At 37.9% G+C, this 13,688-nt stretch overlaps 1 protein-coding gene across 7 annotated transcripts in view; it reads right to left on the bottom strand.

The window, feature by feature from the left end:
• sorcs2 (sortilin-related VPS10 domain containing receptor 2) overlaps positions 1-13,688 on the bottom strand; it is a 283,640-nt gene that overhangs the window by 105,050 nt on the left and 164,902 nt on the right. For all 7 annotated transcript variants that reach the window (XM_051719980.1, XM_051720016.1, XM_051719989.1 and 4 more), the window contains exon 3: positions 844-943. In XM_051719980.1, coding sequence (XP_051575940.1) covers positions 844-943 — 100 coding nt within the window. The remainder of the gene's footprint in view (positions 1-843; positions 944-13,688) is intronic.

Genomic DNA, 13,688 nt, shown 5'->3' with positions numbered 1-13,688 from the left:
TGTGCAACAAAATTGTATCAAGACGTCAATATTTTCAAGAAAAATAACTTACATTTCAAGTTGTCTCTCACAAAAGCATGTCACTTGTATTCAGAAGACTTGCAATATGATGTACAAGCTGCATGGACTACTTTTATTATCTTTTTGAGTTCTTTTTTAATCACTATCCACAGGCATTTTTTTGAAAAGACGAACCGGGATATCCTTTAACATCTCCTTTTGTGTTCCGCACAAGAATGAGAGTCATACTGGTTTGGAAGGGCATGAAGGTGGGTAAATAATTACATCATTTTTGGGTGAACTATTCCTTAAAAATGTTGCCTCCTTTGGCAGCTCACTACATTTTGAAAAAGAGCACGTGTATAGATAACAGCACCATTGTGATGTGCTGTAAAGTCAAGCAGAGTGGTGTGAGAGATGTGTGATAAGTGCTATTTTTGATACTCATTTTAATCCCTGATCTGTGCTTAAATATGCACCGCTGCCAATAACTTTCAATTGAATGTTAACTGCACAGTGTCTGTGCATGATAATTAATTACCATACTTATGGACCCATTCATTAACATATGTGATGAAAACATAATTAGTGCCCTATTCTGAAAAAAGATTACAATTATGCACATACATCATATGCACATACATCACTCAAATAACAGAAAGAGGAAAGCAGGTTGGCAAGTGTTTGTTGTTTTGTTTTTAAAGTACATTCACCAACTAAATCTAAATGCATGTTTCATAAAAGTTTCATATGACACGATGAAAGAAAATGGTATGCAATTTTTTTTCCAATGATAATGAACAACAGATCTGTGATCTAGTAAGATACCACTGATGCTCTCACCTTTTTCTTATTGGTAGGACAAATGTAGAAGCTTGTGACTATGATAGTTGTCCCTGGCATCAGGTTAAGCTTGCTGTAGGTTGTCCCATAATCACTGGATCTGTATGGAGGAAGGAGGGAAGAAGTGTGAGCGAGTGAGAGAGAGAGAGAGAGAGAGAGAGAGAGAGAGAGAGAGACTGATTCACACAGAGATATATGAAGAGCTACATTCATTTGCATCTAGATAGTCTGAAATATATTGCCAAGTGATATTTTTTAGTGATATGATTTGGGGATACATTAGCTTTAGCTAAATAAATAAATAAATATATATATCATGAACAACTTCGATTCATAAAACAGAATTGGCATGTTTGTCAATCCATTTTGATTTATGTGTATACTCCAGTCCACTTCTTTGAACAAGCACACATATTCCAGCTCTATTTAGTGAGTGTACTGGCTCAAAAACCTAAAAAGTTCATTGCATGAAGTACTGTATTATCCATCCCTTTAGTAAGTGGCGGACACAGTAACAGGCGATAGTCATTCAACTAAAGCAATAATGTTCCCACTTTCCATTCCAGTGAAATCTCAAAATAAAATGGAACCAATTCCTTCTAATGTTCACTTGCACCCACATTACGTAAAGGCACATTACGTCCGCCCCTGTATGCTACACTTTCTTGTGTGCCACTCCTAACATATTGAGAATATTTTTTGGCAAAATATAGGGCCTTTTACTCCCCAATAAGCATCTGTCTTACTATACATTGGATTTACACTAGAGGAATTGCTTTGTTTGGCTGAATCTCAAGGTCATTTGAAAATGCTCCCATGTTCCCTTTGTCAACCCAAAAGTTGTTAAATTCTCCACAGCAGGCTCAAAGCATATAACATTTGAGTCATTCCTTTAGTTGCTGTAAAGCACTAAAGCATTCTCATGAGCATTTTGACTGTTTTTGGACTGAATTGGTGTCAGCAAAATCAGTCAGCAAAAAATGTGCCTTCTCGCTGTTCAGCCAAACTGGGAAATATGCTAGTGCAGTTTAGATATATATACAAATAAACATTTTTGAGCAGCCTATTCTATTTTAGCAGTAATACAACAAACTAAAGTAGACAAGTTGTTTGTCAAGACAAACTTTGATGTTAGCTTGACAAAGCCTGACCTGACAGTTTAAAAGAGTTTCATATAGGTAATCAGACAGACTCTCAGATAGATAATCAGATAAACCGTCAGACAGACAGGCAGATAGACAGACAGACAGAGTTTTGGCATGTTTGAACAGTCTGCCAATATATAACTAATGGATTTTTGATCACCCACTACTACAGGAAAACTGTAAGTCCTATCAGTTAGAAATGAAATGCTGTAGCACACTACGTCAGAACAGTCTGAAGTTTGGTGGATGTAGCACGAGGAGTTACATTTAATAATTTTGGTCTTTGTTTAGGGATTTTGGAAAAATCTTAATAAGCCTAAAGTGTAGAACAGTATGTCAGCTTTTTCAAGTGAACATAATGACTGGTATGATCACTAACTCTGATATAAACAGACACACTTTTAAACTTGAGAGACCATCCAAGAGACCAAGATTTTGAATTATATAGCTAGCATAAAGAAACTAATCAGAGAGAGTGTTTCATTTCATTCAAAACTATATGGCAACTTTGGCATTTGGAAAGCGTGAGCAGCCTTTGCCATGAACGACACTGACAGATCAGGGCTGCATTTCCTAAAAGCATCGTAAGCCTAAGTACAACGTACAAACTATTCGCGCCAAAAGTCTCTACGATCAACTTAAGCTTGCGATGCTTTTAAGAAACACGGCCCTGGTTGTTAAAGACTGATGATGTTTCCAGTGTGGCAGAGACAGATGATGGAGAAACATCAAGTTATATTGATATAAAACAGGTCAAGCCACCATCACAGGTGTAGAAATGTTTGCAAAAAATCAAACCAAGCTGAGAGATGTGGTCTAATCTGACACTGCCATAACAAATCATTATCAGTTACAAACAGACTGCTTAAGTACAACAGTTCACGGGACTACAGTGAAAGTGACTGTTTTACAAATAATGTTTTCACACACTGAAAAACAATGTTATTTCTGGTAACTTATAAAAAAGTGCTTCTTGTGGTAACTTCTAAATTATCTGATTTTTGATATGACTGAATAAATCTGACTACAATTAGGATCTAACTAGTAAAAATAGCTCTTTAAGCAATCGCAGGTTGCTATTTTTTACTGTGCATACTATGTACTCCTCAGATAGTGTGTGAACTAAGTCACCCTGTTGCTGGCAGCTGATACACTGAGCTCAATGTCAGAAAAAAGAATATCCCTTAACACACATATGCTGTACAGTGCTAAAGACTTATCCATACAACTAATAAAAAAATATAAAAATAAAAAACAGAACTGAACATAATTCTCTCTAGAGCTCTTGCTGAGTGCAGAGCAAAACAAAACTGAAAAGAGCAGAGGTGTTTAAGATAGGGTGAAAGATGGGCTGGGTAGAGAAGGTGGGCTTCCACTGATCATTATGTCAGGTTTCATGTTTCCAGGACATCATTCAGAGGTAACATGGCAGAAAAAGGAACTACAAAGTCTGGCAAATTCATAAATCATTTTAATTTGAACCTTCTGAGACCCGAGCGTGACTGCTATGTGCATTTTTCATTTCCCTTTTTGATTTGTAATTAGTAGCAGCTAATAAACATGAAAAAAATAAATAAAATAAATAAAATAAAATTACAGAGCAAATAGTTTTCCTAAAAATTGATGGCAACATACAGTATGTGGACAGCGGGACTAAGTTGTTTTTTTAATTTTAAATAATACCAAGCTATAGAAAGTCAGATGTTTTTAAATCAAATTGTTTATTATGTTTCCAGGAGTGTTTTTCATGTTTTTGAGACGTTACAGATAGGGTTGCCAACTTTCTATCAGCCAAATACGGGACATTCCATCTTGAAATACGGAACACTTTTTTTCCAGAAGGGCTCCAGCATGAGACGCTGCGCAAAGGTTAAAGAGGTCCACCTAAAGCTTTTTACACAGAAAACAATTGAAAAACAGAGCGGACGGACCATCATTCTCACCATCATTTAGCTGAATCTCTCTTCCGGAAGCACTGAAATATGCAATGTAATGCAATGTCATGAATTACCGTTGTTTTTGAAATCACAATGGTGAAAAACAATTATTATGCACGCGAATGCTATATGTTTGACAAAATGATACTGCTTCTGACTGAAAACATGACAGAAGACGTTAGCTAATTTTCACTTATCTTTTCCCTGTCTGTTTCTGTCAAGTGTAGCCTCTGTGTAACATGTAACAGCCGATATCTCACACAACTTACTTGAAAGGTGTGTGTTTCACATCCATTTTCCTGATTTGTGAAACATTCTCGGCAAATTGGTTGTGAAACACTAAAATACCGGACAAACGGCATCCTGTATGGATTTCATACAGAACGCAACCTTGTTCCCTCAAATACTGGAAAATTCTGAATTATACGGGACATTTTCCACCCTAGGTACTAACATTACATCAGATATTAGCATAATTAATTCTGATTCAAAGTAATAGCCAGCATCATCCAATCACTGCCACCCATGTTAAAATAAAATTATACAATTATACTAAATTAGAATGACTTAACCTCCAGTGTGCTGTCTGTCTGCACTGGTCTCAGAACAGTTCGAAATGCACATTATTTTCATCCTAACTCCACATACAGCCTCTGAAAGCAAAATTTTTCAGATTTTGGATGAACCCATTGATTCTCAATGTGATAATGCACAGTAGATAAAGGATTTCTAAGGAAAAAATGCGCTAAAGTACACATTAGTGTACACTGTGTTTAGCATCATGGCGTTTCGTGATAAATCGCTCAGATTTTAAAAATAGCATATCGGATGAAACTAGAGACTTTAATCTTTTGACTCAAATAGGTTTCAATGTAAAAACTTAATTAGGTTTCTTACCAGATGTAGTTTGTTACCAATTCTCCCAAAGATGAACTCCGCTGTGATTGGTGCCATGTTGTTTTGTAACCTTTGCTGTAAGCCCAGGGTCACCTGAACTGAGGTCAGTTAGTTTAAATGAATTTAAATTATGCGTTGCGTAGAGCGAAGCCAAAATACAACGTACATGCATGTGTACGCGGGGTTGCACGAGGTTAAACATAGTCAAAGTGAACATGATGAAATCCCCCCCACCTGACACAAACACGCATTACAGTGGTCTCTTACAATTATAGCAAAAAATTAGAAACAAACTAAAAAAAAAAAATACTTTCAAAAAGCAAGAGTGCACATACACATCAAACTAAAAATTAAAAATCAAAAATCAAAAATCCCTCTCCACTGCCCCTCCCCGAGAACCCTCCAAAAAAATCCAAATATCCAACCCACTTCCTATTAAACAAATCCCACTTTCCTAACCTTCTGAAGATTGCCTTCTCAAATGCCGCAACCTTGCTCATCTCCCCGCACCACTCCCGAAACGAGGGTGCCCCAGCCGTCTTCCACCCCCTGAGTATTATTCGCCTCGCCACCATAACTCCGTCTAGGACCCGACCTCTCAAGTGGCTATCCCCAAAATGTATGACTTCCCCTTCACCCAAAATGCAGAGTCTGGGGCAAAATGAAAACCTTGTGTCCAACACATCACACATAAATCCCTGAATCTTTAACCAAAATTCCTGTATTTTAACACATCCCAAAAAACATGGGTTGTGTCCCCATCTTCTGATTGGCATCGCCAGCAGGTGGGTGTGTCTTTAAGACCAAGTCTATACAATCTAGAGGGTGTCCAATAAAATCAATTCAAAATCTTAAATTACATCAGACGCACCCTCGAATCTCTAGATGTAGACTTGACGTTTTTTAGAATCTTAGCCCACACTCCCTCCTCCAATACCAAATTTAAATCCCTCTCCCATAATCTCTTGAGAGAAGTTGAAGCTCCATCACCCAGACTCTGAATTAGCAGGGAGTAATACACTGATGCCTCATGACCTTTTCCAAAAGCAGTAATCACCACTTCTAGAGTATCTGCCCTTTTAGGGGGGTGCATGCTACTCCCAAAAATAGTACAATGCAGGTGGCGCAGCTGTAAGTACCTGAAGAACTGAGATCTAGGAACCCTGAAATGTTGGACCAAATTTTCAAACGATCTCAACCCACGACTCTCATATATGTCACCGAGTGTATTAACACCCCTCTCAATCCACTCCGACCAACAGAAAGGGGATTCACCAATATGCAATTCTGGGTTTAGCCATATGCTTGAGGCAACATTTAAATAAATGTCTGAATTAAACACTCTGGACACTTTTGTCCATAGCGCGTGCAGATGCGAGATAATGGGGTGCGACTTAACTTCTCCAATTAGTTTAATAGAAAGGCTTTGTAATAGTAAAATAGGGGCAATAACTTTTTGTTCAATTCCAAACCAGGGAGGAGCTCTCTCAGGTGGAAGTGACCAATGAGCTAAATGTCTGAGACCGAACGCATAATAATAAAACAAAATCTTGGGTAGGCCTAGCCCACATTTGTCAATCGGCTTATGTAACTTGTTGCAATGTAACCTGGGATGTTTTCCATTCCAAATGAAGGACTTCGCTATGCTATCAAATTGCTTAAAATAAGAGAGGGGGACATCTACAAGGAGAGATTGTAGTAGGTAGTTGAAATTTGGAATACAATTCATTTTAATAACATTAACCTTCCCAATCATCGATAAATGTAATGAAGCCCACTTGTCCACATCATTCGAAAACCTTTTTATTAAGGGGTCAAAATTAACTCTGACTAAATCAGACAAATTTGCTGGGAATAAAATTCCCAAATACTTAATTCCCTGTTTGGGCCACTGGAAGGCGCCCGGCTGAAAAGCCGTTATTGGGCAGTACGCTGTCAAAGCCAAAGCTTTGGATTTAGACCAATTGACTTTGTGTCCTGAGAACTTGGAAAAGGAATTAATAATTCTGTGGAGGCAAGGCATAGATCTAGTAGGGTCAGAGACAAATAATAAAATATCATCTGCATAAAGCAAAAGCTTATGCGCCATACCTCCCGCAATCACCCCTGGTAAATCATCCTCCTTTCTTATCGAGGCTGCTAATGGTTCCAGGGCAAGACAGAACATCAATGGGGAAAGAGGGCAACCCTGCCGGGTGCCCCTATCCAGAGTAAAATAATCTGAAATTAGTCCATTTGTTTGTACCGCCGCTACAGGGTGTCTATAAAGTAGCTTAATCCAACCAATAAAAGTACTCCCGAACCCATACATTTCCAAAATCTTAAAAAGATAATCCCATTCTACCATATCAAACGCCTTTTCGGCATCAAGTGAGATGGCAGTGACCGGAGTCTGATCATTCACTACTGACCACATGATATTGATGAGACGCCTGATGTTATCAGAAGAGCTACGGCCTTGAATAAACCCCACCTGATCTATATGTATAAGAGATGTCATAACTTTACTTAATCGATTAGCCAGAATTTTTGACAATTTTTTTCGTCTAACTGGATCAGGGAAATTGGACGGTAACTTCTACACTCGCTTGGATCTTTGTCCTTTTTAAGAATCAGACTGATCCGGGCTTGTGTCATGGTTGGCGGGAGCTTTCCATTCTTTAATGATTCAGTATAAACTTCTAGCAAAAGTGGAGCCAGTTCTGTATCATAAGATTTGAAAAACTCAGCGGCAAAGCCAACAGGCCCCGGAGCCAAGGCCTTAATAACCTCACCAAGCTCCTCCAAGGTTATCTCAGAATCAAGATAATTTTTTTGCTCAGTCATCAGTTTAGGGAGATCTAATGATTCACAAAGTTTCTAATATCTTCATCAGTAGACGAAGAGATCAGAGTAGAATTCTTTAAAAGCATTATTAATATCAATGGCCGTGGTAAATATTTCACCATCAGCAGATTTCACTGAGGGAATGGTAGAAAAAGACTCTCTCTGCTTTATATATCTAGCCAAAAGTTTTCCTGCTTTGTCCCCCAACTCAAAGTATGACTGTCTTGCCCTGAATAGCCAAAACTCCACTTTCCGCAACAAAATAGTATTATATCTATATTTCAATCGGGTCAATTCTCTGAGGCCATCAGATGACAAACGGCGCTTCAGTTCTGCCTCTGCATTTTTAATATTCTCTTCCAACTCCACAAGTTCTCGTGCTTTGGATTTTTTGATGAATGAGGCATACTGTATGATCCGACCCCTAAGAACTGCCTTAAGTGCCTCCCAAGCCACGCCCACAGAGGATACTGAGGACCAGTTGGTCTCCATATAAACATTGATTTCAGTCTTTAATATTTGTTGAAAATCAGGATTTTGCAAAAGGGACACATTAAGGCGCCAACTATATGATTTCTTTTTCTCTGTATATGGCAACACCTATAAACTCACCAGGGCATGATCTGAGACTAAGATATTTTAAATTGAGCAATCAACAACAGATGAAATTAGGGATTTGGATATCAAAAAAAAAAAATCTATTCTAGAATAAATCTTATGGACTGATGAAAAAAATGTATAGTTCCTACCAGATGGGTTCAAAAGTCTCCAAATATCCGTAAGACCAATATTTTTACACATCCTGTGAAACGTCAATTTTGCTCTAGGGGGTTTACACACTTTTTCTTCACTATGATCAAGGACTGAGTCCATCAAAAGATTGAAGTCTCCTCCCAATATTATATCATGAGGGGTGCCAGCGTCTTGCAGCATCCCTTCAAGATCTATAAAAAAGCCCTGATCATCAGCGTTAGGTGCGTAAATATTAGCCAAAATCAACCTTTGCCCTTGAATTTCAGCTAAAACAATAATGACTCTCCCTAATTTATCTTTAATCTGTTTGAGACATTTGAATTGTAGATGTATATTAATCAATATAATGAATCCCTTGCTCTTACTTGAGCCAGCACTAAAAAAAACATGTCCACCACATATCTTCCCAAATTTTTCAGCTTCTTGCGGGGAGAGATGTGTTTCTTGAAGAAACACTATATCATATTTCTTACGTTTAAGAAAATTAATAACATTCCTTCTTTTTATGGGGTGCCACATTCCACATTCCCCCCAAACAAAACAAACAGAAAAAAGAAAAACGTGCACATTAACCCCGTGCATGAAAGCGCCAACCGGTGACAATCCCTCTAAACCACGAGCCCCCACGACAACTTTGCCATCGCATTGCTCAATTTTGCCTCACAAATTTGTGAGGCAAAATTAAATAACAGAAAATACTTTGTAAAATAAACCCCAGCCAATAGGAAGAATGAACACAAAGAACATGTAGATTCATTCACAGAACTGTCTCAAAGGTGTGATCTTCCACAAAACAAATTCCAGCTGATATAAAACCATTCAGATTCCTTGGACAGACAAACGAATGTTCATTGAGCCGGCTGTTATGAGTTCAGTAATCACTCCAATGTCCCGTAAAAATACTCAACAAAACAAACTCCAGCCAGCAGGAGGAATAAGCACGAAGAACGAACAGATTAATCCACAGCTATTCCAAAGGGGTGTTATTCAATAGAACAAGCTCCAGCCGCTAGGCGGAACCAATACAAAAAGAAACAAAACTGGCATCCCGGTTCCCCAGATGGTCGAGTCAATTCACTCGGAGGCCGCATAAAAGTATACACCATGACTTACACAATCCGTCAACTTTATAAAAGACATCCTTTGTGTGAGCATGTAGATATTTTGCGGTCATCCGTAGTGTACACTCTCAAACTGGCAGGGAACTGCAATGCAAATGTAATCTTTCATCAATGCAAAAGTTTCTTTAAGGAAAAGTGTTATTCACAAAACAAACTCCAGCCGCTAGGCGGCGCCAACACAAAAAGCAAAAAGAAACCAAAATGAAGCCCAGCTTCCTCAAAAGCCAGAATAATTACAGCAAGTCGACCCACTCACAAGAGAAACACCCAATGGTTTACTCACCCATTGATTCAATAAAAGACATTGCCTGATTGGGACATGTAAATACTTTGCGAATAGAACCTCCATTTCTATTCTCAGTTTGGCCGGAAACATCAGAGCAAAAGTGAGCTTTCGCTGATGTAAGAGTTTCTTACATTCCTTGAACCGATCGCATTTCTCTCTTGTCGAACTCGCAAAGTCCAGGAACAAGAAAATGTTACGGTTCTTCCAAGAAAGCTTCCCTTTGCTCCTCGCCTGGCACAACACAAGATCTTTATCGGATGATCTCAGAAATCTGGCCAGAATCGATCGGGGCCTATCTCCCTCAGCAAATCTGTGTGCTGGGACTCTGTGAGCTCGCTCGATTTCCAGCTTGTGGCCTGTTATGTCGAGCAGACTCGGGAAAAGCTCGTCTAGGAATTTCACCATATCTCTGCCCTCCTCATGCTCAGGAATTCCAACAATTTGAACGTTATTCCTGCGGCTTCTATTTTCAAGATCTTCAAGCTTTTCAAGGAGATATTCCAAATCAACTTTGGTAGCGGGCGGATTAGCGGTTAATTCCCTCTCCGAAGATTCCAGACAATCGATTCGTCTCTCAACATCAGTTACTCTTGTAACTAACTCAGAGAATTTTATTTCCATCGCCGTAATCGATCGACGTATTATAACGAGATCCTCCAAGTCAGCAAGAACCTTCGTCAACATCACCGACATGTTGGACAACAGACACTAGATCACCTCTCCCTCCACGCCATCCAAATCGAGTCCCCGGTCTGTAGGCCTGTCGGGGCTTTCATCCTGAACACGTAAGTGTCTTTTAATGTCTCCAGAGCCCGAGGATTTTGACTTCTTTGCCATGTTTTGCCTCAAAGAGCAAATGTGTATCTGGGTGTATCAAATTTCACCAGATTATAACATGAAAATAATCAAAAACTTAGCAAAGTGCGCAGAGCTCGTTGCTCACACGTCTGCTTCTTGCATGGCGTCACATGACCATTTTAAATCATAATTGAATTGCTAATGCATGTCATTCATTCAGAATTGTAGAGATAATTAGAATAAGCAATCAGACAATGTCTGTGTTTTGCATCTCCAAAGTGGAGTAAATTTCGGCAGAGGTCATCAAAGAAGTTGGTGGAGCGAGTAGCAGAAACAGCCAGCTCATTAAGTAAATCCTCTTGTGGGGAGCGAAATGTCAGGGGCCTCAGAGGAACATTGTGTAACTAATAAAGCTAATTTGGAGGATTGTGTGGCATGATGTGCTTCGGTTGCCAAACGTTATGCTAATGATGCTAACTTAATCAGATGGCTCATTTAATACCACCGATTAGCTGACAGGACTAATGCCACTAGTGAAGATGGACGGAGTGTGGATAATAAAAAAACATGAAGGCAAGAAAAGTAGAGAGCAGCAGGGACAATATTCTGTTTTTAACTTCTAACAAAAATTCTAATTGATTTTCCTCCAGTATATTTAGGTGCTGTGTTATCTCCTGATTTGCTTTTTGATTTATTCATCAACAGATGAACTACAAGAAGTCTACAACCCAGTTGGGAAGGAGTGTCATTTCTACATCAGTCTAAACTTAAAGGTGCTGTAATTAATTTTTTTAATAAGTACAAAGGATCCTTGAAAACTACTTTTACTTTTGTAAAATCACCTTAAACTCCTACAATTCACCATATAACTCCAGCAAATCACCAAAAGAGCTAAATAACATAGAAATGTACACATTAAAACTCTTTTCTATAAAATAGCAAGGCTGAATCATTACTTTGCTATTAACATACACCATACATTTTACTTAATCAAAACAACATACATTTTTATGCATGAAACAATACAAATATGATCCATTTGATCCATAAAACAATTATGAAATATCTCTCTGTTTTATAATCTTAACCTTGTATACCACATGACATTACTTGCAAAAAGTGAAACAACATTTCACAAAGATGCTAATTTTAATTAACAGTTGTTAAAAATGTAAAAACATTATGCCTTTTCAGGGGGTGCTTATACAGCTCTAAAACTTTGTAATCTTTGAAGAGATCTAATCAATGTTGTGGTGCATTTTCTCCCCGTTTCACTAATGAAATTAACATGGCTCCTCACACAAAGACGGGGGAGGCACTTCAAAATAAAACTCCCACTATTGTACTAGATATAATGCAGGCAGTATCTGACCTTAAACACTCAAATATATATAGAGATATGCATAAAACAATTGCTAACAAATTATGGAATTAATTAAAGCCATTAGGTCTAGCTTTTTTTTAGCCAATAACAAAACTAGCAAATCAGAAATGTTCTCTATTTGTGAATCATTTTGCACATTTGGGTTTTCTTGACAACAAGTTGGCTGATATATCTTTGGAAGGTTGGGATTTTGGAGAGAGGGCATGTGGTTAAAGTTAGCAAAATGCCAAAGTTCACAAACGGCTGAGATCATTTACAATATACAAACTTTATCATCACCAGCTACAGCTAATTTACTTACTTTACTTTGAGATGTATAAAGCTTGAAGTCACAAAGCTATGTTTTGGGGCAAGTCTCAGTCTCAGAATAAATAAAATTCTGGCCGCAAGGGAAGATGAGTTTGGTAACTAACAGAAAACTTCGTGACTTTCTGAAGTATTCATTCAGGATTATGAGTCACTCTCTCTGCAAGCTAAGGAATGAAAATAGCCTGTGAATTCAGGGGGTGAAGCACTGAAGGAAAACAGTTATATCTAAAATGTATAGAAGCATTTAAGAAGCAAATACATGAAATTTTCTTCAAATACTTCTCCTTGTCCTTGACATGACTGTTCTTTTTGCTTGTTGATGGATCTGAAATCAAACCACACTTTGACCATCACACTTGATTTCCGTGGTTGTATAAAATCCTTCAGACCAACACTATGAGTCATGAGTCACAGCACCATTACCATCAAAGGTCATTTATATGGAAAGGTCTCATAAAAACTCATTGACAGGTCTCCCAAAATAGAGATATTGGCAAAGACCTGCATCTTTAATAGACTTTCTTCCTCCATGTGACACAGGCAATTTGACAATGGCTATAATCTTTGTTATTTGTACAGCTTCAGATTATATTCATATGTATTTTTGTATTTTCTTGTTGAATTTATCAAATTAAATATGCAGTTCACCAAGAACTATTTCTGATCCTTATTTCCTCCTGTGTCATGCCAAGTGCACCTCTCCTAGAGTTCTGTTCAACTCAGATATGAACATTCTTCTGATTTCTATTCAGCACAATAGAGATTATACAAAACACATACAAAAATCAGGGTTGTCGATTTAACGTGTTCATTTAGTGTGATTCATTATATGAAAAATAAAACGGAATTATCATGCCCCCAATCTGCATATCAATTCAGAAATAAGTAATGTACCATCGGACCAATTCAAGCTTGATGTACCACCTGGATGTGGCAGTGGGGGGCAGTCAGCTCCAGCTGTACAAATCAATGAGAGCAACAAGTAGCACAGCCTTCCATAGATGTGCATTTACACTCAAATATAGCTGGACTGAGTACAACAGAATGCAGGGATCTCAAGACGTTTCAAAACTACATTTAAGTTACACAGTGATTATGACTAGAGAAGCTGTAAACTAGTGAAAAGCCATGCAACCAAAATGAGATGCTCCAAAAGCATCTGATGCATGAGTACATAGACCACAAATTAAAAATAGCTCAGACAGAAACAGGCACTAATAATAGGGTTATGTTCAATGATATGGAAATAAAACAAATCATATTTTGATGTTTAAGCCACTTTTTGTATTGTAGAAATGCTTAACTTGTCTGCTGCCACAATTTATGTATATGATGTCATGTATATTAATAATCTGAATTACAATATTTATTATGTACTCTATTTAAAAT

This window comes from Myxocyprinus asiaticus, chromosome 2 (assembly GCF_019703515.2).
Source record: "Myxocyprinus asiaticus isolate MX2 ecotype Aquarium Trade chromosome 2, UBuf_Myxa_2, whole genome shotgun sequence".
Classification (NCBI taxonomy): domain Eukaryota; kingdom Metazoa; phylum Chordata; class Actinopteri; order Cypriniformes; family Catostomidae; genus Myxocyprinus; species Myxocyprinus asiaticus.
This window is presented reverse-complemented; position numbering and strand designations above follow the sequence as displayed.